Source organism: Myotis lucifugus, unplaced genomic scaffold (assembly GCF_000147115.1).
Source record: "Myotis lucifugus unplaced genomic scaffold, Myoluc2.0 scaffold_9, whole genome shotgun sequence".
NCBI classification, from domain to species: domain Eukaryota; kingdom Metazoa; phylum Chordata; class Mammalia; order Chiroptera; family Vespertilionidae; genus Myotis; species Myotis lucifugus.
This window is the reverse complement of record NW_005871057.1, coordinates 2,088,395-2,114,750: the sequence shown is the minus strand read 5'-3', so window position 1 is coordinate 2,114,750 and position 26,356 is coordinate 2,088,395. Positions and strand designations below refer to the sequence as shown.

Genomic DNA, 26,356 nt, shown 5'->3' with positions numbered 1-26,356 from the left:
AATTAATTATTTGCCTTGTGGAACTGCAAATACCTCCAAGATATTATAATAGTAATTTTATATGTCATACAGAAAATCACTCTTCCAATATCAAATAAATCTACTTTCAACAGATACTCTTCAGCTTTCAGACAGATAACATTAAATAATTTCATTCAACAGATCACATGTAGAAATCTAGAGTAGGCAGTAACAAATGTTAAAGGGTAAGATACTTTTAGTATCAAAGCAGCTCTCCTCAAATAACTTCCAAGTAAACACTATCTTTAAAAACTTTAAGCAGCATGTTAGTCAGGGAGAGAAAATATGGCATATCATTTATAACTTCCCACTCCCATGCCCATTGCACACATGACCAATCAATCACAGAACTTTTTTTCTTCTGCTGCTGCATTAGCCTCAAAATTCTGGGCCAGGATTCAAGAAACAATTATTAATAAAAAATAGAATAAGAGTAAAAATTATTTTCATCTCTTCTTTAATAATAAAAGGGTAATATGAAAATTGACTGTAAAGGCAGAACGACCAGAACTGCTGGACTATCACTATGAGGCGCACTGACCACTTCTTGGTCTCTTTCCCCGGCCGGCAGGCTCCGATTGGCTAATGGCAAATGGGGAACTGGGAGTGGGTGGAGAGGGATGTGGGCATTGCCAGGCCAAGACCCCTGGTACAGAGCCGGCGAGTAGGCAGGAATAGCTGACCTCTAGGTCCCTTCTCCTGGCTGTCAGGCACCGATTACCTGATGGCAAAAGGGGAACCGGGGGTGGATGACAGCAGGGTAGACTGCAGGCAGCTGGGGAAGATGGCCCTGATCACAGGCCAGGCCTAGGGACCGTACCTGCGCACAGATTTCATGTGCTGGGCCTCTAGTGTGTGTGTGTGTGTGTAATACACACACACACACACACACACACACACACTCACTAGAGGCCGGGTGCACAAAATTTGTGCACTGGGTGGGGGGGGTGTCCCTCAGCCCAGCCTGCACACTCTGCAATCTGGGACCCCTCGGGGGATGTCCCACTGTGGGATCGGGCCTAAACCGGCAGTCAGACATCCCCCTCACAATCTGGGACTGCTGGCTCCCAACCGCTCACCTGCCTGCCTGCCCGATTGCCCCTAACTGCTTCTGCCTGCCAGCCTGATCACCCCCTAACCGCTCCCTGGCCAGCCTGATCAACGCCTAACTGCTCCCCTGCATGCCTGATCTCGCTCCCAACTGCCCTTCCCTGCTGGCCTGGTCACCCCCTAACTGCCCTTCCCTGCAGGCCTGGTCCCCCCCAACTGCCCTCCACTGCCAGCCATCTTGTGGCAGCCATCTTGTGCGAGGGTGTGATGGTCAATTTGCATATTACATCTTTATTATATAGGATATATATATATGAATCACCAGAAACTGTCCCAAAGGACATTAAAGAACCATCTTTCTCAAAGCAACACACACAGGGTAAGCCTTCCAGAACCTTTAAGTCTAAGCACTATACAGAATTCAAAAGTGTCTCAAATATAGAATTTAATAAATGTTTTGTTTTGTGATATGTGGTTATATGAAAATATATAGCTCTGATATGCTTAGAAGATATAGCATATTTAATATTTCAACCAGAGTTTCATGTTAGATTTACACTCTAGATTTCACAACTAATTTGAAAGATAAGAATAAATATCTCAGAAAATGAGGCATTCTTCAACATCAAAATAAACCCTCACAATTTGCCTTTAAGAAGGTAGCAAACAAGCTACCATAACTCTGAATATATTTCAAAAGGAACATTCTGTGGTTTGCTCTCTTTACCCATAAATGTAGTCACTAGAATTTTGTTCTGAGCCCTCCTCTCGCCCCACTCCCACCCCAGCTTTATACAATTTTCTTGAGTAATCTCTTCCATTGCTTTGATTTCAATCAATAAACATAGTTAAGCTAATGTTCTCAGGTCTTTATCTCTGGCCTTGACTGTTCTCCCGGGACCACACTAGAAATGGCCCCACTGAAATCTCAAATTCATGAAAGCCAAAGCTGAACTTTTCCTCTCCACCTCCTTCTCTTCATCTGTTTCCACTCTTACATTATTATTTTATTCTTTATTGAAGTACATCACTATTCAACGAGACAACAAAAATAGAAATGTGATGACTTTCCTTCACCCTTATCTCCAAACAGTCCCTGAGATTGCTGTCCTGGAGAGACCCTGCTTAGCCATTATTCCAGAGAAGCTGCCAGACAGGTGAAATAAGAAGTTACCTTAGACGTGGATTCTCCAGCTTCAGATGTTTGGCTTCCCAGCAGCTCCCTCTAGAGGTGTGCCCTGTCTGATTCCTAGGCTCACAAAATCCCTAAGAATAATAATGGCTATTGCTTTGTGCCACTGTACTTGTTTTTTTGTTGTTGTTATTTTTTTTTGTTAATCCTCACCTGAGGATATTTTCCTGACCAAGGCCAGGGATCAAACCTATAACCCAGGTACGTGCCCTTGACCAGAAATTGAACCCATGATTCTTTGATGGGTGAGGCCAACACTCTAACCACTGAACCACACAGGTTTGTTTTTTTTTCCAAACAGTAATAGATACCTTTAACACCGTTCTAGCTACACTTTTTCCTTGGCTGGATAGTGGCCATTTTCCTGATAGTGAAATGACATTTCTCTCATCAGTGCCTTCCCATGGGCTCTTTTCTCTAACTGTGGTCACTGATCACTGTACTCTGTTAGCGAACCTGTTGAATTATCTGGGTAAGCAGGTCTTCTAATGGAGTGTGGGCAATCTGAAAGGTAAAGCATCACAGTTTCTCAGCCACATATCTAGCATAATTCTTGGCATGTAGTGGGGGCTGAATCTTTATTTGTGGAAAGGTAACATCAGAACTTTCAACCACCGATGGGGGGGTGGGGAAACTGGGCTCTAACGTAATATATAAAGAATCACTAGAAATAATATCATCTGTCATTAAAACATTTCATTTCATTTCCATATGGCATTCATTAACTATGCCCAACTGCACAGTGATTGGTTAACACATACAAGTCAGGCACAGCTCTGCCAGTGTTTGCTTAGCGGTTGAGCATCGACCCTGGAACCAAGAGGCTACCAGTTGGATTCCCAGTCAGGGCACATGCCAGGGCTGTGGGCTCCATCCCCAGTATGGGGCACGCAGGAGGCAGATGAAGGATGATGTTTCACTCTCATTCATGTTTCTATCTCTCTAGCCCTCTCCCTTCCTCTCTCTCTAAAAACCAATAAAAACATATATTTTTAAAAATCAGGCACAAAACAGTCATTCTTAAAATATATATACTTCATAAAAATCTAATTGGATAAACTATGCTTATCAGAGCAAGATAGACCATAAGGACATTTTTTCATATTATGTAGATTTTTTAAAAATATTTTTTTATTAATTTCAGAGAGGAAGGGAGAGGGAGAGAGAGATGGAAACATCAATGATGAGAGAGAATCATTGATCGGCTGCCTCCTGCACGCTTCCCACTGGGGATCGAGCCTGCAACCCCTTGCTTATGCCCTTGACCGGAATCGAACCCAGGACCCTTGAGTCCACAGGCCGATGCTCTATCCACTGAGCCAAACCAGCTAGGGCTTATGTAGATTTTTATAACTACCTATATTAAGAAATTTTATGGAAATTATTTTAGAATCTCCCCTATTCCTCCCTTGTCTATCTACCCTGTCTTGATGTCACACGAACATATTATGAGTGGAAATCCCTATACAGAAACCCTACACAGTCATACATTAGTACTCTTGATTCCCAAAGAGAGAGAAAAGTGTGCTTAATCATAACATCATTTGTCCTTTTAATAGCACTGGTACCCAAGGCACCAAGGAGGAATACAAAGAAAGAAATCACAGAATTTGATGTAAGAAATTTCTTGGGCATGGGGTTTAGTTAACAATTTTTACTTCCTGACTGTACTTTTCTTTTACAAGATGCTATGTTAAAAAGGTAGAAATTATTTCCTTCAAAACTCACTTAATCTAACTTGAGAGGAAATTATGAATATGTTACCCAAGATATACTATAATTAAATGCATGAGAATAAAGTTTTAAACTGAGAATTTTTAGACAAAATAATCTTTGAAGACAATGAAACACATTCACTAAAATTTTAAAACTGAGATAGATGGAAATATATTTCCTTATATATCCTATGATTGCTAAGTATAGGAATAAAACCATGTATACAGAATTAAGATTTGAAGAATTCTTTTAACCAAATTCTTCCTTTAGTATAAAGATTTTCTCTTTGTAGGATCCTTGTGCAATGTTATAAAATGGTAACTGACCAGCTCATAACTCTAAGAAAGAGGGAGGTGTTCAACTACTTCTACAAAAATACTTTTATACCTCAAAGCCATATATGTTCTTTTAAAAATATTTGACATTTTGCAAAAACTATACTCACATCAGAGAGTGTAATAAACATGCTTTCTCCCTAAATTCAAATTTTGCTGAGACTTCACTAGAAACAGCTATTGCTTAATCCATATATGAGTCAGAAACTTAACTTTCATTCACATGTGTTTCTCTTTAGTAGCTGGGTGGCTGAAATATCATCCCCATCGTATGTGAGACAGGTTACTGGGATAACTTATCCCATTAGTGAATTATGGTATGTAAATATGTTATAACCTCTGTCTTATCTTGAATTTCAACTGACAGTTAATAAGGCCACCGGCATGGTCTGCTTTCCTGGGATCTCAAAACAGTAACTAAAGAGAGAGATGCCTGTGTAAGATAGTCCTGCATCAAAGTCTCACATTCTTTTAGGAATGTAGAATTTCATGATAAAGGAGAACTCAGGAAACCAGGGTTGTATTTCTTTCACAGTGTTACCATAAATTAGGTTTTCCACAGTGCTTTTACTTACACATAATGTAAGACATTATGCTGTTCTATAAATTTTTTCATTCACAATTTTCAGTATGGGATAAAATTATAGTGTAATGCATTATGGATTCCATTACAAAAGTAATGTAACCCCCTTAAAAAACTTGATCCTGAATACCATCAAATTTTTTAGACAGAGCTATTTTGTTAAGCTGAAAGTTTAAAGAAACTTTTCCAAAGACTAGCCTGATTAGTGAAAAATACGGTTAAAACTTCTAAAGACTTAAAAAGCGTTGTAGGAACACAAACTATGTTAAAATATTTCTTAATGTATGAAAACGATCTTTAGTGTGCTTTTAAAATTATTATAGAAATTGATGTTTTTAAAGTGTTTCAAAGACCAATTAGAAAGTCAATTTATAGGGCTCCTCTCAATGTACTGCAAAGTACATGGAATCATCAGTATGATCAATCTCATCTTATTAAGGGGTGGCTGGGGTCTCAAAACATCTGATGGTGAGCTTTAGTAAAGGCTGCCCCCAGACTTACAGAGAGAGAAGGCTGATTTTGTTTTACTTCTTATGAGATGAAGAGGTCACTCAAAGAGCAGGAGGCAGTAGGGGTGGTGAGAAGTGGAAGCATAGGAAACAGAATATCCAGAGGCAAATGCTGACAGTGTGCTTTATACCAGAGAAGGTCCCTCGACCAATAGCTAACGTCTCAGTTGCAGAAAAGTGTATGTCCCTTGAATTCGATTCTGTGCTCACCTGTCATCCCCTGACTATAACTTGGTTTTCCCTGTAGGTCTAACTATAGGAAAATAATTCAGTGATCATACTGACATGATTATTATGGTTTTTGCGACGGTTGCATCTTCCATAAGTCATTAAGTTGACATTTTGAAGTACACTATTTAGTGGAAAATATTAATAATTCCATACAGTATAACATTGCAGGTATCATCATCAAGTATATATTACTAGTGCTCTATTTGAGAAGAGAGTGCCCCATAAATAATAAAAATAAAATGGAACCAAACAATTTCTCATGCTTGGCAGACAATGTTCATAAAATGTATAAACTGGATATCTGAATGTCCTATGGTAAAATGTTAAAGAAATAAAACACAAATCAATTATTCTGAATCACAGATATATGATGATACACAAATCACATTAAAAAAATAAGATTTGGTTTTTGTAAGACCAAATTATAAAAACTGGCTCATTGTTGTTTTTATCTAGATACCTATGTCAAAAGCACAAGTTTTAACTTAAATCGTCTAAATAAGGAGTCATTCTCACACTTGAAAATCTATATTATATTCTCAAAGTTCCCTTGGAAAGATAGAATATGATTATGATGTTTTCATTTTCTACCAGGTGAAACTATATTCAATTAATTGATTTTTATTTTGTTAAAGAAAAAAATTAAGTTATCAGAACTAACAATGATTCTGTCCGTGCCTTTGAGACTCCAACTCGGGTAGTATTGCCTTCTCGCTAATGTGTTGTTAGTAACATGTTAATAAAGGAATAATAAGCTTTTAAGTTCACATCAAGGATAACAGGATAGGGACAGGGGAAATAAATGGGCAAGAGACTTCAAGATATTTTGGAGAACTGAATAAATGGAGCCATGTAATGGAAAACACATTATGAGGGAAGCTTCATTCTAGCATACACCCAGTGGGAGGATTAAATCTAGAAGAGAAAGGAGGGAAATGGACAATCAAATTGCAGATAAAATGACAGGACTCTAAATAAAAGGGAGATTAATCCAATGTCCATGTCAATAATTATCAGTGACCAGTTATGACCAGACATAAACAAACCAATTAATTAAACATCCAAACAAAGGAGAAGCAATTTTAACTATAAAAACTGAGTAACCCCAGAAAAAAAGACACTGGCAGGGAGGGTCCCTCAGTTTACCTGGACTGATCCCTCTAAAGCAGTGGTTCTCAACCTTCCTAATGCCGCCACCCTTTAATACAGTTCCTCATGTTGTGGTGACCCCCAATTTCATTGTTACAAAATGAACATAATTAAAGCATAGTGATTAACCACAAAAATAATATGTAATTATATATGTGTTTTCCAATGGTCTTAGGTGACCCCTGTGAAAGGGTCGTTCGACCCCCAAAGGGGTCGCGACCCACAGGTTGAGAACCACTGCTCTAAAGCATCATCACATGAGCCCTGGCCCATTCTTAAAGTCATGGCTCAGTTTATGCTTACATTTTAATCCACTTTCAACAAATATTCATGGAAGGCTGTGAATAATAAAGAAGCAGAGATTCTGCAGAACATATTTATAATTTCTATTATTTAAATACTCCACTGGTTTTCAAACCTTTGGAATCATCCTTTACTTGGAAAAATCATATGTATACAAAATAGAATGTAAATTTTATTAAAGTTAATAAAAAATTAAAGTGTAGATAACTGAGGTTAGAATTTGTGAGTGGAGGGGAGAGCACTGAACAAAAGTGCTAATATCCTGTATTATAAAACACAATGCCAAAAAATATTCTACAGTTGATTGAGAAAGAATTAAAGGTGATATTTAATTATATAAATTTTCAAACTTAACTATTAAAAGAACAAAAAGAGTGAATTTTAGCTATTGCAGCACTCCTAGAAAAATTGTCTATATTTACTATTTCCAATTCCTCTCTCCTGTTTTATTATTATTATTATTGTTATTATTATTAAATATATTTTTATTTATTTTTTTAAATATATTTTATTGATTTTTCACAGAGAAGAAGGGAGAGGGATAGAGAGTTAGAAACATCGATGAGAGAAACATCGATCAGCTGCCTCCTGCACACCCCCGACTGGGGATGTGCCTGCAACCAAGGTACATGCCCTTGGCCCAGAATCGAACCCGGGACCCTTCAGCCCGCAGGGCGACGCTCTATCCACTGAGCCAAACCGGTCAGGGCTAAATATATTTTTATTGATTTCAGACAAGAAGGGAGAGGGAGAGAGAGCTAAAAACATCAATGATGAGAGAATCATTATCAACTGCCTTCTGCACACCCCCCACTGGAGATCGAGCCCGCAACCTGGGCATGTGCCCTGACCAGGAATCAAACTGTAACCTCCTGGTTCATAGGTCGACGCTTAACCACTGAGTCACACCAACTGGGGCCTCCCTCCTGTTTTATATTGAGCAGATTCCAATCAAGCTATCACAGCCACTACCCCAGTGGAATAGTTCTCGTCCAAGTCTCCAGGGAAAAACTCATTCATGGGTTAGTTCTCAGCATTCATCCTACTTATGTGCAGCATTTAAGGCAGTTGGGGTCATGCAGGTAGATAGGTCAGAAACATCAACTCTGTGGCCAGATTGTCTGGATTTAATTAATGAATTAGTTACTATAAAACCTCGTGCAATTTACTAGTAATTATCTTTCCATTTTCAGTTTCCTTATCTGAAAACTAGGATTAATAATGGTCCTTACGGCATAGTGTTGTTGTGAGGACTGAAAGAATGAGTATGTGCATAAGGTACTGAGAGTGGTGACTGGAACACAGTAGGCGTAGGGGCTACATATGAACCATTACTGTGGATTTCTCCCTCCTGTTTGGAATACTTCCTTCACTTGCTTTCTAGGCAAACAAGTTCTGGTTTTCTTCCTACATCATAGGCTGAAAAGTTTCCTCTATCAGGTGGCCTCCTGACTCCAATCTTCAATCCTCTTCTCTTCATCCACACACAGATTTTTTGACTTTATCATGTCTAGTCTCATAACTTTTTATATAAATCCTTTATGCTTATATTTCCAGAATTTTTGTCTATAGCCTACACCTCTCCCTTATACTCCAGTCTTGCAATTCCAATCGTCTCCTTAAGATCTCCACTTAGATAAACTTAGCAGACATTGCAAAATTCACGTCACAAGAGAATACTTGACCTTCTCCTTACTAAACCTGCTCTTCCACATTCTTTTCCATTTCAGTAAATAAAAACACCTTTCTAACAGCTAACACTAACAACACTATAGTCTCCTCTCTGTTTCCCAACCCTACTGCAGATCTGGCAGCTAATTCTACACTACTCTAAATATATTTTGAATGTATCCTCTCTCCACTTTCACCATGGCAGTCCAAGCTTTTCTCCAGGACTCCACGAATGCTTTCACCTTTCTCACTACAATCTGTTCTCAGCCCAGTAGCCAGAGTGACCCTTTGATTTGTCCACCTGTTTATGTCCCTCCTTATAGAAGCTTCTCATCACTCCTGGAGTAAACATCCAATGACGACAGGGTCATACAAATGTCTCCCTGCTCTTTTGCTGAATTATCTTACTCTTCTGCCTCCTTTCCTCTGATCCACCCCAATTGGAATAGTTTTTCTCTCTCTTTCTCTCAGAGAGAGGAAGGAAAAGGGAGAGCGAGAAAGAGAGAGAGAGGGAGAAAGAGAGAGAGAGAAACAAAAACATCAATGTGAAAGAGAAACATCCATTGGCTGCCTTCTGCATGCCACCTACCAGGGATTGAGCCTGAACCTCGGGCATGTGCCCGGAGTAGGATTTGAACAGGCAACCTTTCTGATGCACAGGATGACACCCAACCAACTGAGCCACACTGGCCAGGGCTATTTTCTCCTCGAAATAAATCAGACAGGCTCCCAGATCAAACTCTTAGCTTGTTCTTCTGTAGGTCTGAAACACTCTACACAAAAACCACAGAGCTCCTTGTTAAACGTCATCATCTGAGTGAGGACTCCCTTGGTACTTTGTTTAAGTTTGCAAAAATATGACATCTATACCTCTTTTTTCTTCTTTTCTGATTTATTTTTCTCCACTATCAGCTATACAATTACTGTTATATATTTTAATTAACTGTTTATTATTGATCTACCATGGTAGAATGTAAGCTTTATGAGACAAAGACTCTTTAGTGTATTCTGTCCTCTGCTATATATCTACTGCCTGGAAAAGTGCTAAATAAATATTTGTTAACTACAGTAAAGGGGTGTGGGATTGATGGAGCATTGAATCAAAAGGCAATGACTAAGTTAGTAAATAAAATTAATAGAAGTATTTCATTTAGTTATATGGTAATAACTAGTGAAGGAAATACCTAACATAATTAAAGGAGTTACCTCTGTGTAGCTAGACTGAGCTTGGAAAGGTCTGAGCATTAGGTTGTTATTTTTAATAATAAGTATGTTATTACTTTGAATAATTTTTACATATTGAATTAGGTAAGTAAAATTGACAGAATTGATCAGAGAAAGTCAGAAAGGAGGCTAACGATGCACTTTATACATAGATAATCTCATGTGCTCTTCTCAATATCCATGTGAGGAAGTAATCTTCATTTTAATAGTAGAGGTAAGAACACTGGTATTTAATCACTTGCCCAACATCACACTACCAGTAGTTGGCAGGCAGAATTCAAACCCTTGTTTGCCTGACTCTGAAATAACTGAAACTGTATTAATGCTGCTTCATCTATAATAACAGAAGTATGAGTGGTTGTCACGCTTTTTGAATAGGGAATAAAAACATAGAACATAAGCAAAATGTGTGTGTGCACATACATTCTTTTAATATTACACTCTCTGTTTCCTAAATTGCTCAAATAAAGAACAAATTATTTCTCTTCAATTATTTCTCTTTAGGGATGATAATATCCTGCTTTTTAAGAAAAGATTCATAAATGTTCTTCTAGTTTTATTGTGTTTAAAGTCTAGTTGACTCACTGACTTTTTGACGAGCACACCATAGGCCACAACACAGAGCTGAGTTAAGCAACTAATAGAAGCCAGGTTCCTGAGGGCTTAAATTACCAGTGCCTTCCTGTCATCTTAAATTAAACTTCCTCATATACTTTACAGGATTTATAACTCCAGGCTGACAAGCTGTCCCAGTTTCAGAGTGAATCTCCCAAAAGGGCATGATGCTTCCTGGAAAAGTGAAGGGCAAATGCCCTCTATAGGGAGAGGGTTCCAAGAGCAACGTGGGTGGCAGGGGTCACGGAAGCCCTGGGAAGGACTGAGAAGGGAATAGACGAGTCCCTCAAAAAGCATGTTCCCAAAGATTTGCACTCTGACTTGTGAGTTCATCTAAATTGCAAGTGGACCCATTCTTGGTTTTCTCCCACAAAATAAAAAGCAGAAGAGCAAATAATGACCTTTGGAGACCACAATCTCCCCTATTCCTAAATAGCTCTTGTTTTAGTTCAGAAAGACTTACATCATTACTGCCTTTAGCACTTCTATCATCTACCAATGTGATTTCTCACGTATCTCCGCTTTCACATTCAAGTATTTTTTTACATGCTTTCATTTTGCAAAATATATAAAGTATTTGCTCATGTGATTCAAATTATTTAATGACAGGATGGAAAATCATTTAGTAATATGGATCAAAATTAAACTGGAAAGGCCCACATTTTAAGAAAAATCACCTCCCTTTTAAAAAAAATTAACAAATAACAGTTGTCTTTTACACGCTAGTATATTATCATCCTAACACCTCATATGTGTGACCAGACCCTACATAAGAAACATATTTTAATTTTATATTTTTCTTCCTCTATAATCCTTACCAGACATTCTTAGGAAAGTTGTACATTGATAGCATGCATTCTGCTCATGGCTAGCTGCGCTCAGGTGCCAGGCACTGTAAGGTTTTGGTGAAATTCAACTTTCAATCATCTTTAATGTCAACTAGAACTCTAATTGTCCAAAGCAGCAACAACAACAACAAAAACATGTGGGAAAGTATTAGCAGAAGTATTCTGAATACCTACAACGTATTTATTGATAGAAATTAATTTTCTGATTTTGAAAATTATAGAATTCATTTCTACCTTGTGTTTTAGAATAAGAAATAGTATATCCCTTATCTCATAATTAATACCTATAAAAATAACTGATTTCAACTCATCACTTTATATGAAAATATTTCTCATATTTCCTAGTTGATTGGAGAAAGTATATTTAATCTACTCTCTTCAAAACAGAACAAATTGGCTTTACTTTCTGTATTAAGTAAATGCAAATAGGATGCTTAACATTATGTAATACAGCAAGATATTAATATTTACCCATGTAACATTCTTCCAGAGATCTCTGATATAGAGAAAACTAAGTTTTATGTTCAATATATTAAAAATATTGAGAATTAATTAATTAATTAATTAATCAAGTCTTTAGCACCCAAAGAAAGATAACCAAATATTTCCTCATGTGAAGGATTTAAAAAATTTAAAATTTGAGTCCCACCTTTATTTTAGCACAGATAAAACACTATATAATTTAAGTCCAATGATAAAAGAGATTGGTGATCAAGGAACAAGATTGTCTTCACATATAATCAATTTAAATCACATATACAAAGCCATTTGGGGATTAATTCAGAAGCATGTGGCTTTCAATGGTATATTATATTAAATTTTGTAAGATTAAATTTTATTGACAAGATAAGGGCAAATTTTTATATTAATATTATTTATTACCCAAATGAATTAGTAATCTGGACATCTTAAAGACAATATTTTCATGTTGGATTAGTTGTATCAGTGATATTTTTACCAGGCTATAATAAAATTTTTAAAAAAGGCAGACTATGCTCTATCAGCTGAAAATTAGATACATCATTTCTGAATACCGATCAGTTATCATATTTGGCTTGTCTAAGCAAGACAAGACAGAGAAGGAAGGAGTTATAAACACGAATGGCTTTAAACTATCAGTGACCTTTCGAAGCCCAAGCACTTCGCTCTATTACCTATTTACTTTTTTCAGTAGCAAAATGCTATCAGAATTTGTAATCTGCTTTCCCATCTCACAGAACTGAAATCACACATTAGTGAAGGAACAGTATTGCATAGAGGCAGCAACAGAGACAGCAATGAATTAACGAATGAAAGCAGAAAGCAAAGGAACCTAATAATTATAATATATTTATTAAAAAACAAAGAAGGATATAATCGGGGATCAATTAGGATAGAAGCAAATAGTACCATGCATCTGGGTAATTCTGATGGATCCACTATATATACTTTTGAAAACTTAACTGTAGTTCAATATGAGGACCACCCAAAAATCAAGAAAATATTCAATTGTTTACATTATACTAGTTTTATAAATACATGCAAGTTTAATTTAAAATGACAACTGTAACTGTAAATTTTATAAAGAGTTCCTACTTAGCCGAAACCGGTTTGGCTCAATAGATAGAGCGTCGGCCTGCGGACTGAAAGGTCCCAGGTTTGATTCTGGTCAAGGGCATGTGCCTGGGTTGCGGGCACATCCCCAGTAGGAGATGTGCAGGAGGCAGCTGATCGATGTTTCTCTCTCATCGATATTTCTAACTATCTATCTCTCTCCCTTCCTCTCTGTAAAAAATCAATAAAATATATATTTTTAAAAAAAGAGTTCCTACTTAAATTGAAAGCAGTTATAGTACAGATTCTTACAGTAACACATTTAGAAATAATTACTAAATACTTATTATATGGCCCTGGCTGGGTAGCTCAGTTGGTTAGAGCATCATCCTGATATGCCAAGGTTATGGGTTCAATCCCCGAGCAGGGCACATAGAAGAATCAACCAAAGAATGTATAAATAAGTGGAAAAATATATCCATATTTTTTTCTCTCTCTCCATTTCTCTCTTTCCCCCTCCTCTCTCAGTCAAATCAATAAATAATAGTAATAATAAGTTATTTTATTATTATGCTAGTTCTTGGACTACAACAAGTGACTAAAATATAAAAATATTGCTGTCCCCAGAGTGCTTACATTCTAGAGAGGAGAAAGTGGTAATAATAAACAATGAATATAATAAACTAGAGGCCCAGTGCAGGGATTCGTGCACATTGAAAGTAAATTAATTAGAAGGTGGCTAGCGGGGCAGGACTGGGCAAGACGGGCCAGACACACCCTGGAGCCAACTTCCCACGGTCCTTCCATGGCCAGCCGCACCTTGGGCGGCACTGGGGCTCTAAGGGCATCTGCGGAGTAAGAGGGGTCCCTCAGGCAGGTGGGGTCCCTCAGCCAGGACTGCAGGGATTGGGCCAAAACCAGTAGTCCGACATCCCCGGAGGGGTCCTGAGTGCAAGAGGGCACTCTACAAAGTTGCTATCGCTTGGCAGCTCCTGTGTTGAATGTCTGGCCCCTGGTGGTCAGTGCGTATCATAGCTACTGGCTGGTCGGCCAGCCGCTTAGGCTTTTATATATACTCTCGGGGTCCCTCAGCCCAGCCTGCCCCCCTCATAGTCCGAAAGCCCTCAGGGCGGGAGGCAACCTGATGATCAGGGAAAGGCGATGCCCCATCACACCTCTGCTGCTGCCACTGCTGGCAGCACAAGCTTTAGCCGGCCCTGGTTACCTGAGCTTCGGGCCGGCCCTGAGTGGCTCGGCAGCTGCCATCTGAGGCTTGCCAGCGCCTCGGGCCATCCTGGGAGGCTGGGGGGCTGAGGGGACTGGAGGACTCCAGAGGCAGGCGTGTGGCAAGGCTGGGCCTGCCTGGGGTGGGCCCAGCCTTGCCACATGCCTGCCGCCCCGGCAGGGCTGAGGGGACTGGGCGCTGTCATTTGTGGCTGTGGGTTCCGCCATCTTAGAGGGTGTGGCAGTCAAGTAGCATATTCCCTCCTTATTGGCTGTGGGCGCCGTCATCTTTGAGGGTGGGGTAGTCAATTAGCATATTCCCTCCTTATTGGCTGTGGGTGCCGCCATCTTTGCAACAGCGCAAGGGTCAATTAGCATATTCCCTCTTTATTAGATAGGATAGATATATAGATAAGTAAATCGTAAGTTAGAGGGTGATTAGAGCTACAAAGAAATAAAAATGAAACATACTACAAAGTACTACAATGGGGAGAAAAGATGGGTAGCCTGTAGTGTTAAAAGGTTAGTGAAGGTTAGCATCGGATCAAAAGTTGACCTGAAAAGGTGGAAGTTCAGCCAAGCACCTATCAGAGAAGAACGGTCCAGGCATATGAATCAGCTAGCACACTTTTCCTAAGATGGAAGCAAGCCTGGGCTATCTGAAACCATTGCAAGGCTTTGAGTAGGGAAGTGAAATATGTCAGTTAGATTCAAAGTGTTTTATAAGTACTGACCCTTTGCCCCCAAACAACCTCATGTGACCAGGGCTATTTTTCACTCCCTTGTAACAAATGAAAGCCTGAAGCACAGAGGAGTTGGGTAAGTGGCCCAAGGTCACACAATTAGGAAGTGGTTATATTGAATGCAAGTGCAGGCATCTGATTCTAGGGCTGAGCTCTTAGTAAGTAGACCTCTAGTTGCTCCTTGAACAGGACATGCACATGCATGCAACACCCACAAACACATGCCCTCAGGAGTGGAGAGGAAGCTGAGAGACTAAGGAGAGTTTGTTCCCTACATTCTATCTCTTTTGGTCCACATTTTATTTTCTTCTCGTTTATTTCACTTGTTAATTTTTAGATCAAATTGTCTGTTTAAATGAAAGATACTCAAATTGACTGAAAACATGGTATTATTTTCAAAACAGCAAAACCAAATTAGCAATTCTTAATGTATGAAATAAAACTACTGTGGAAATATATACAGTTCTACCTATTTATTTTAAATAAAAAAGAGTACATGTCAAAACACTCATACTGAATTGAAACAATTTTTTAAAATTAATCTACAGGAAAAAAAAACATTTTCTGGCTAAATATCCTGAGTAATATAGCAACTAATCATTTATACTATTTACTTGAAAAGAGTTTTGGAATGAATAGAAAGACTTTATAAATCTTGATTTATGACTCACATCTCAAGCAAATGAATATAAATGTGTCAGTGGGATTCTTTTTCTGCATGAATTATCTTGGTTCTATTAGATAAACACAATATTCATTTCCTATGTATATTATCACATCACTAAGGGCTTTTGAGAAATGCTGAACTACATTGATTGTTATATGTAAGTCCACATAAATTCTAATTCACAAACAATATCACTACACTAAATTTATACAAATGGAAATAATTATTAATGTCTAAAATATAATATTCTCCAAAACACATATACATTTAGTAAATTAATTATCAATCCAAAAAATAATTAAATACAATTTAATAGAAGAAAATTAAGAGTCTACCTCATTCTTAAAGGACACTGGTAAAAAGAATACTTTTCATAAACTTGCAATAAAAGAAATGACTGTTTCTCCCCAAGTGGTATAAAATTACCATGCCTATTATATTCAGCCCTATATTTTAAAATATAATAGTTTCATAACAGCAATGCATACCCAACAAGAAAAGAAAAAAAAATCTCTCCCAAACAGTCATAACCACTGGGAAGTTCTGGGCAATAAATTACACATGGCAGACACAGAAATGGAATGAGGGAAATCAGTGACAAATGATCTTCCAGCTCACTTCCAGAGTCAACATGCTTTGTATAATGCCACTTTACTTCCTAGATTTTTCAGCTACTATTCTTGCTTCTCATCAATTCAAATAGCTTAAATCAAACTAGAAAATGTTATTTCTGGCAGTTTCAAAATTTAGATCTTTCCCCCAACCATCCCCCCAAAACATTAATTCAAAAAATTTCTTTTCTCCCTCTTTATTCTTAAGAATTTCAAAGAACTTACACTGTAGATAATTTTTTTTTCACTTTGACTCCTGCACAATTTCACTTGACGTCACAAAAGCCAATAAGAATGTAAACACAGGCACACCTGTATTAGTAAGTAATGAGAAATATCCTTTATCACTCCATGGACATTGTAGTCCTCTATATTTTTTCAGTGAAACTATGATTTTTCTTTATTGATTTAATAATTAACTAATTAGCAAAATCTGCCAAAGGGAATAGAGTTTACGTGGTTATATGGAGAAAAACATATTGGTTACTATGAAGTGAGAACTTATTGACAGGTGAAAGAGAAAGCAATTTCTGAACTGCGGACTATTTGACAATAAGTGGGGGGTGGTTTGTGAATGCATTTTGGAGTTTCTTGTAACTTTTTGGGTCAATACTAACTACTAAAATCCAACTCAAGACAAACTGATCATCATTAGGTTTCAAGCTTGGTTTCTCAGATGGAAAAAGTTCAATAATTATGCATGTTTGATATGTGTATATATTTTTAAAGACAATGGAAGAGTATTTTCATATTGTACATTCTCCCTCCTAAAAAAGAGTAATCATAAATATTTATGCAATAGAGCTAATTACCTGATACCCTGGTCATTGCTCAGGAACAGAGGTGCAGTTTGCATGAAACTTGTTATTTTCATTCTGTGATCATTTTCTGATGTGTCAACGTGGCTAGGTTCATGCAGTGCCACTTATCCAATCAAACACTAACCTAGCTGTTGCTGTGAAAGTATTTTGTGCATGTGGTTAAAGTCCACAGCAGTTGGCTTTAAGTAAGGGAGATTCTCTATATAATCTGGGTGGATCTGATTGATCCCTGGAAAGGTCCCAAAAAAGCAGGATTGAGGATTTCCTGAGAAATTCCACCTGTGTATAGCAGTTTGAGTTCATGCTGAGAGTTTCAGCCTATTCTTCCTGCTGGCAGCTTTTAGGATTTCAGACTTGCCTAGCCAGACCCCATGAACATGTAAAATATCGAACATGTAAGATAAATCCTTCGCAATCAATCTCTTAATATATACCTCTTACTGGTTCTGCTTCTCTGGTTCAATCCTGACTAGCATAATTCCAAAAAGGGGGAGGGGGAGAAGGAGGGGGAGGAGAAAGCAGTAATTCCAGAGGGAAAGAAGTTGCCATGATTTGCTAGCACCCAGCCCCAGGCTGTGTCTACATGCACCAATAGACTCCAGTCAGACAAACATATACATGTGTGTATCTAAACACACACACACACTCACACACACAATCTCACATCAAAAACAGTATGTTTTCAAACATTCAAACTCCTGTGTTTCAGAACTGAAATTTTTGACCGATTCAATGACTCAACCCATCAAACGTGTCAACAAAAGATATCTATACAACTGGAGACTAGGATTCAACAGCACATTCTAAATGATACAGCAGTTTGCGGAAGGAAGGGACTGTGCCGTATTACTTAACAAGAAAGACACCACACACTTTGATACAAATCATAATCATTTTTAGGAAACAAACACAAATATGTCACCTAAAAAGTGATACATGTTGCTCATCCCACCAAAGAAAAGTGGTTTTAGCTTCTATTAACATTAGTCAAATAATCTCATCACATTGATAGAACTACATAAATACATTTTTTCAAAATCACAAACAAGGGTCTGTTAGAAACAAGCTGTACCCACAAGTTGACTTTAAACACCTGCCCTGCTTCCCTGCCTTACCTGGACTGCATATCTTGCTGGGTTTTGGCCTGGCTGGCTTCTGCCTGAGGAGAGGCCTGAGGGACCCGCTGCTGAAGCTCCACCAAGGACTGGTAATACTGCTGTTGATGGTGCTGCTGCTGCTTATAGCGAGACAAACTGAAAAACAGCCCTAGAATGGCTTTTAGGTTTCCATTTCTTATTTCTGCATCAAAGGGAAAATATAAAAACAGTATCATACGAAATGAATGTGGTTTTATTTTTATATTTTTACCAATGACATTCTAGATGCCATTCCCTTAGACTGTATCTACAAAGAGAGAAATGCAACATGACTCTCTCAGTCACAGGTTCAAACAAATCTGGATTTCTGACATGTGAACATTTCCAAGGACTTGGGATTTCAGGGAGAAAGGGAAGGGATGGAGGGCACAGAGAACAAAGTTTCCTGGAGCGATGTTCTTTGCTGACCCTGAACGACACTTTTTCTAGAGTTAGCTTCTTCTTGGAAACGGATGGGCTCTCTGTCTTGGGTCGATCATTTGATTTAGCACCTTCCTTCCCGCACAAACCCACACAGCTGTTACCTAAACCGGGGTGGCTACAAACCAGAGAAAGAAAGCCACTTAAATGTCATTGTCCCTGAATTATAAGTAATGATGGGTTGGGTGCATCTCATAATAGCAATTGAATTTGTAGCAGTCAACATGCCTTCTAAATCACCCATCATTTATCAAAATACATATGTATACATATGAGTACATCATCGGTATCAGTTTTTAATGGTCCAGTTCTTTTTAATTCATGGTACATATCAATAAATAATAAAGATCAATTTACTCATGGCTTTATATAACATAATTGAATAAATGCAAATAAAAATCCTAATTCTAACACATGAGTCTCCTGTTTAAATTTTCTAATATTGAATAAAAAATTAAATGCACAAAGTAAGCTACAATCTGAGACTAGATTTTTCTCTTGTAGTTATAATTTAAAAATTAGGAAAAGAGATGGGAGTAAAGCTTAAAATAAGGCTATCCAACCTGTAGTCATATTTTAAATAAAAGTTGCTATTGGCAATAAAACACATCCTCCTGTGAGGTCAAAGTTTTATGTTTCCTTCATAGAGTTTAGGAACATTAATAAACTATTTTGAATTCTTGCTCTCTGATGGAGTATAGTGTCATATAAACCATGCAGTGGAATTATTCATATAAAATGAGGCTATGAGTTTTTCTTCTATTTGTCTCACCCAAACATTCCTCATAGTTGACATAATACAGAAGAGTTAGTTTGATCGATATAAGAAAGTATTTTCTCCTGTAAACCTGAATGATCTAAAGAGTTTTAATATTTGTCTTGTTTTATTATTATGCATGTTTAATTACTTCAGATACTTTGAAAGTCATTTTGAGCATTTGTGTATTTTAGAAGATAAATTAATATTAATAGCTTTATGTTAATAAAGGATGTTATGTGAGAAGCTATATATATATGATGGTAGCATTATTTAGCTTGCTTTTAACCACTTAGAAAGTAAAATATTATCTTGGAGAATTTTCTCAAATTTTATTCTAAGTAACAGAACCACCAGAGAGGTTTGAGCCTAAGTTTTTTGGCCATTAAATATGTAATTTAATAGCAGACATAAAATATAAATATAATAAAAATTTAAAACAAAAGAAAATTTAAATATAGAATAAAAATTGAGAAAAGTCAATAATTCTATTAAATGTTTGTTATGTTTGAGAAGCCACACAATTCCTCTTTTTCCAATGACAGCAAAATTTTAAAATGTAGAATTATCTAATATTTCTAGTATCTGTGGGGACAAAAGCCTTTTCAGAGCAAACTGATCATAGTAGAAACATTAACCAATCTAATGGTCCAAGTGTTTGACAGCAGCTAGAACTTTTTATATAATGATTAATATTCTCATTAAAATGCTTGTTGTAGATGCAGGTCTCAAAGGACTTGCTTTCATAACTTTAGCCATTGCTTTTTGTTAGCAGTTACTTGAAAAATTTTCCTAAGTATGTATGTGGAAGAAACAGATTCAGAAAAAAAAAGTGACGGAACTAGTTCAGGCTTTTTCAATGTTTCTATATTTAGTTTTCATGATGATCTCTTAAACCTTAATGACTTTAAAGCCTTTGGAGTTATTGAATACTGTTAGTGCTAATTATCTTAGAGCTCATGGTGACTTATTTAAAATTACCAAATATTTAAACTACAATTATGAACTTGATCATATTAGAGAAATGTTATTGATAAAAGATTGGAACATTAATTACACTATTATTACCTGTATTTAGGTCCATATATTATCCAGCATCATTCATCCATCCATTCCTCTAGTTAAGACTCTAAAAATACTATACACTGGTAATATCATAAAGCTTTTTTGTTAATCTGCTCCCCTCCCATATACTTAGCAATGTAAAGAGCAGTTAATTAAAGCACACATTCATAACCATTGCATTTATGTTCCTCTTAGCTTAGAAACTGTATTCATTTCCTTTATTGTATTGAGAAGCTAAACTCTCAATTGACATTTCTTGCATTATGAAAAAAATCTTTTACAAACGTGGGCATCATTTGCGACAATCGGGCCTTTTCTTACCTTCAGCAGATAGACCTTGGACATTTACTCCTCTGGCTGCCAGAAAACTAAGGCAGACGTCAACATTTTCAATCTGTAACACGAAAAGCAGTGGAAAAGCAACTTAGAGGACTGTTTTTAAATAAATAACTGAGCTAGAATGAAACCAGAGAGAAAGAATGAATACTTTACATTCATTTCATACTAGAGATCTTTACCAGAATTTCACTAGAATTATTTTGGCTAATTACAGAAGGAAAATAAAGCTTGCACTGTCCAGCTTACAAACAATTCATAAAGGCCTGGTCAAGAATGGCATTCTTACAGATCAGCAACCCACCTACTTCACATAAAGCCCGATTTTCACGATCCACAAGTGAGATTGCTTCACAAATGAGTCTCAACTAAGTCATCCATAGAGTTGGAGACTGTGGCTTGTGTGAGTTTTGGAATGTTAGGATGTGGGTATTTGAGATTCAACAAGTGATATTTGGTAAGTACACCTAAAAATACATAAAATGGACAAAAGGTTGATACAACCTGAGCAGAATGAAGCATGTTCTCATCCTAAACCACAAGAAATCTTCATTTAAAAAGCTGCATTTGTATTTCTACAGTTGAATAATTCTTGGATTAAATATAGGTATTGCCTTTGCAATTTAAGAGTGATGCCATGGCTTTTAAACAGTTTCAATATGATAACCAGCTTGTAACAACAGAATTACAAGCTGGTTATCATATTGAAACTATAGATTCAGGTTAATTCACAGGTTGATCTCAATATTGGCCCATTTTTTAAAACTTTGGTTGTTTGTCTTCCTTTTGTTAAGTTGTATGAGTTCCTTATATATTTTGGAAATTAACAACTTATCAGATGCATCATTGGCAAATATGTTCTCCCATGCAATGGGCTCCCTTTTCATTTTGTTGATGGTTTCTTTTGCTGTGTAGAAGCTTTTTATTTTGATGTAGTCTCATTTGTTTATTTTCTTTAGTTTCCCTGGCCCTAGGAGATATATCTGTAAACATGTTGCTACAAGAGATGTCTAAGATTCTGCTGCCTATAATTTTTTCTAATATTTTTATGGTTTCACGACTTATATTTCAGTCTTCTATCCATTTTGAGTTTATTATTATGTATGGTGTAAGTTGGTAGTTCAGTTTCATTTTTTGCATGTACCTGTCCAATTTTCCCAACACCATTTATTGAAGAGACTGTCTTTACTTCATTGTCAAAAGGACCTAAATAGACACTTCTCCAAAATGGACATACAGAAGGCCAAGAGACATATGAAAAAATTCTCAAAGTCACTAATCATCCAAGAGATACAAATTAAAACAATGATGAGATATCACCTCAGACCTGTCATGGCTATCATCAACAAGTCAACAAATGACATGTGCTGGCCAAGATGTGGAGCAAAGGGGAACCCTAGTACAGTGCTGGTAGGAATGCAGACTGATGCAGCCACTATGGAAAAACAGTGTGGAGTTTTCTCAAAAAAGTATTAATGGAACTTCCATTTGACCCAGTGATCCCACTTCTAGGAATATATCCTAAGAAACCCGAAACACCAATCAGAAGGATATATGCACCCCTATGTTCATAGCAGCACAATTTACAATGGCTGAGATCTGAAAACAGCCCAAGTGCCCATCAGTAGATGAGTGGATAAAAAAAATCTGTGGTACATTTACACCATGGAATATTATGCAGATGTAAAAAAAAAAAAGAATCTCTTTTTCTCTTTTGAGACAGCATGGAGGGACCTGGAGTGTATGATGATAAGTGAAATAAGCCAGTCAGAGGAAGATATGTATCATATGATCTTGATTTCTCTCTCCTCACTCTCTCTAGTTTGTGGGGATATAGAGATGTTTGTTGATATATATATATATATATATATATATATATATATATATATATATATCCTCACCCGAGGATATGTTTTTTTAATCGATTAGAGAGAGGGAGAGGAAGGGGGGAAAGAGAGAGAAAAAACATTGATGTGAGAGAGAAACATCGATGAGTTGCCTGCTATATGTGTCCTGACCAATCTTTACTTTCTGTAATTATGTTTACAGAGCTGAATTTAGCCCGCAATTGAAAAAACTCTGTTGCCTCTTGGAATCTCTAAAATTATTGCAATATAGAAAGTTAAGTGACTATAAACCTGTAAGCAGGCATAATACTTCACAGACTGAGTTCCCTCTACAGACACAATGAATTCTGGTTAGGGCACGTCTCAAGTGCTAGGTACTGCTGTTGGGAGTTATACTTAGAGAGAGAATGTCTAGAAGAATATGAACCGTTCTTAACTTTCTCCTACTTTTCATGATAAACTTGTACTGTTAGTGTCATTATATAAATCAATTAAATAAATGCGATGTCAACTAAAAATAAAATAGATAAGATGGCTCAGGCTGAGCAAACACCTACCTTATCATAGAATTTAAATAGTTATATAGATTTAGCCCACAATTTCAATCATATATAAAGTTGTCGGGTGAATTAAAATGATATATAATTTTGTATTAATTAAAATAGAGTAAGATGTTGATTTTCATTCACTTAATTATCAGTTCACTCCTCTCTTCCTTCCTCAAAGAATTCGGCCAGTGGAAACTAGAGATCTTTTCTGTTCACATGGTACCTGCTGTGCAGTATGTTCAGCTTTTTATTCATTCCCATGCAAGCAGACCCACTACACTTCTTGCATATAAACAGAGAAAATTACAATATGGAGGAACTATTATTCCTTCTTTTAGAGTAAGTTTGTGGCTGTCCAAAGCCTGGCTCATTTTGCAAAGAAAGAGAGAGCTTCCTCTCCAGTTAATCCCACTGTTTCAAGGAATTTATTCCAAAGAGATAACGAGAGAGCTTCAAGGTTCACAAAAGCACTCCAAGGTTCACCAAAGAAATTTTACTTATCAGATTGTTAATAATACCAAATTAGAAACAACCTAAATACCCACAAAACAACCTAAATAGCACAAGTTAAATAAAGTATGGTGGGAGCAATCCAGATGGTGGATTAGGAAAAACTTGCACTCACCTCTCATCAAAATTACAACTAGGTTATAAAACAATCAACCTAGACAACCATTTGAAGACTAACTGAACAGAAGTCTTATAACTAAGCATTTACAGAAGAAGCCACCCCGAGACTGGCAAGAGGAGCAGACACACGAAAGGGCTGGCCCTGCACCCACATGTGGAGGTTGAGAATCCAGAGGGACACTTCAGCTGCAAAAATCCCCTCTGAGTGGAGGGCCTCAACCCCTGCCAGGCTCAACAGCCCAGAGCACCAGTGCCAGGAAGAAGAGCCCCCATAGCATCGGGCAGTGAAACCTGGTGGGGATTCCTTCTGCCTGGGTGAGATGGGAGATGCTGGAAACCCAGGTGTCCTCTTCCAAGGGAAGTACACAAAATCTCGCTTGCAGGCACTCACCCTGGTTCTGCTGAGGGGATGGCAGCTCAGAGGATGCTGGAGTCACACGGAGAGAATGAGTTGGTGGCTTCAGGGAGAAGGCTGGAGAGACAGCCGCCAACATCCCTGTGCTGAGTCTCTCTCGCAGCCCACAGATGCCATCTTTGCTGGCCTCAGCATTCCCCTCATGGCATTTGCCTTGGGAGCTACATATACTAGCCCCACCCTGACAACTCCCTGGGGCTCTACCCTGCCAAGCCCCTAGCCTGCATTGCATTTCTTTCCTGAAAAACTCTAGAATTCCAGGCAAGCTCCAGTGGGGGGAGGGTTATGGGCCAGAGACACACAGAAAGAAACTGAATTGTGTGGCTTTAGGGTAAAGCCCATTTTCTCCAGGACTCCAATCAGAGCCAACATTCCTGCTCCCCAGGCATTAGCCTAGAGCACTGCACTAGCTCTACCCTGATGACTCTCTGAGACCACCCCCCAACATAAAGGTCTGAAGGCCACAGGTGGGTGGTGGCTGGCCTCAGTGTACCCTGAGACTTATGCTGAGTGGCCTCAGACCAGACCTGGAGCCGAGTTTGAATCTGTATTAACCTGGTGAACACCACTCTCCCCTACCCGGCCCTTCCCTGATAACCTGCCTCATGAACTCATGTACTGCCAGGCTCTTTCAGTGGCTGAGCCTAAAAGACTGCCAGCAGGCAACAGTGGGTCTTGGGGTGCCTTGGGCCTTTTGATGACCTGATCCAGGCCTGGAACTGTTGGTGAATGGCCTCCATTTGCAGCTTGGCCCCTCACACGTGCACTCAGACACACACAGATTAACAGGGATAGAAGAAGATTTTTCATGCAAATGGGGGGAAAAAAGCTGGGGTAACAATACTCACATCAGACAAAACAGACTTTAAAACCAAGGCTATAGAAAGAGACAAAGAAGGAAATTACATAATGATAAAGGGAGCAATCAAACAAGAGGATATAACCCTTGTAAATATTTATGCATCCGCCACAGGAACACTTAAATATATAAAACAAATTTTGATGGACATAAAGGGAGAGGACTGACAGTAATCCAGTCATAGCCGGGGACTTTAGCACCCCAATGACATCAATGGATAGATCTTCCAGATAGAAAATCCACAAGAGAACAGCAGCCTTAAATGACACATTGGACCCGATGGATTCAATTGATATTTTTAGAGCATTTTATCCCAAAGCAGCAGAATATATATTTTTTTTCAAGTGCACATGGAACATTTTCCAGAACAGACCACATGTTAGGCCATAAAAACAAGTCTCAATAAATTTAAGAAGATTGAAAACATATCAAGCATCTTCTCCAATCACAATGGTATGAAACTATAAATCAATTACAAGGAAAAAAAAACTAAAAAACACACAAAAACATGGAGGCTAAATAACATGTTACTAAAACAATGATTGGGTTAACAATGAGGTCAAGGAAGAAATCAAAAGATACCTTGAGACAAATAAAAATAAAATTTAATAACCCCAAGTCTATGGGTCAGGCTTAAGAGGGAAATTCATAGCAATATAGGCCTACCTCAAGAAACAAGAAAAATGTCAAATAAACAATGTAACCTTATACCTAAATAACTTGAAAAAGAACAACAAACAAAGCCCAAAGCGAGAAGAAGGAGACATAATAAAGATTAGAACAAACATAAATGAAATGGAGTCTAAAAGGCAACACAAAAGATCAATGAAACCAATAGATGATTCTTTGAAAATATAAAAAAGATTGATAATCCTTTAGTCAGACACATCTAGAAGAAAAAAAAAGAACCAAATAAGTAATATCATAAATGAAAGAGAAGTAACAACTGACAGAAATACAAAGGATTATAAGAAACTACTATGAACATCTATATGCCAACAAATTGGTCAGTCTGGAAGAAATGGATAAATTCCTAGAAATACACAATTTTCCAAGACTGAATCAGGACAGACCAAAAAATATGAATAGACCAATTACAACCAACGAAATCGAAGCAGTAATAAAAAAAAAACTCCCCAAAACAGAAGTCCTGGACCAAATGGCTTCACAGATGAATTTTGCCAAACATTCAAAGAATTAACACCTATCCTTCTCAAACTATTTCAAAAAATTCAAGAGGAGGAAAGACTCCAAAGATCAATTTATGAGACCAGCA

At 37.5% G+C, this 26,356-nt stretch overlaps 1 protein-coding gene across 2 annotated transcripts in view; it reads right to left on the bottom strand.

The window, feature by feature from the left end:
- NAV3 (neuron navigator 3) overlaps positions 1-26,356 on the bottom strand; it is a 566,743-nt gene that overhangs the window by 205,307 nt on the left and 335,080 nt on the right. For both annotated transcript variants that reach the window (XM_023749753.1, XM_023749754.1), the window contains exons 4-5: positions 20,767-20,839; positions 18,162-18,345 (exon numbers count right to left, since the gene is read on the bottom strand). In XM_023749753.1, coding sequence (XP_023605521.1) covers positions 18,162-18,345; positions 20,767-20,839 — 257 coding nt within the window. The remainder of the gene's footprint in view (positions 1-18,161; positions 18,346-20,766; positions 20,840-26,356) is intronic.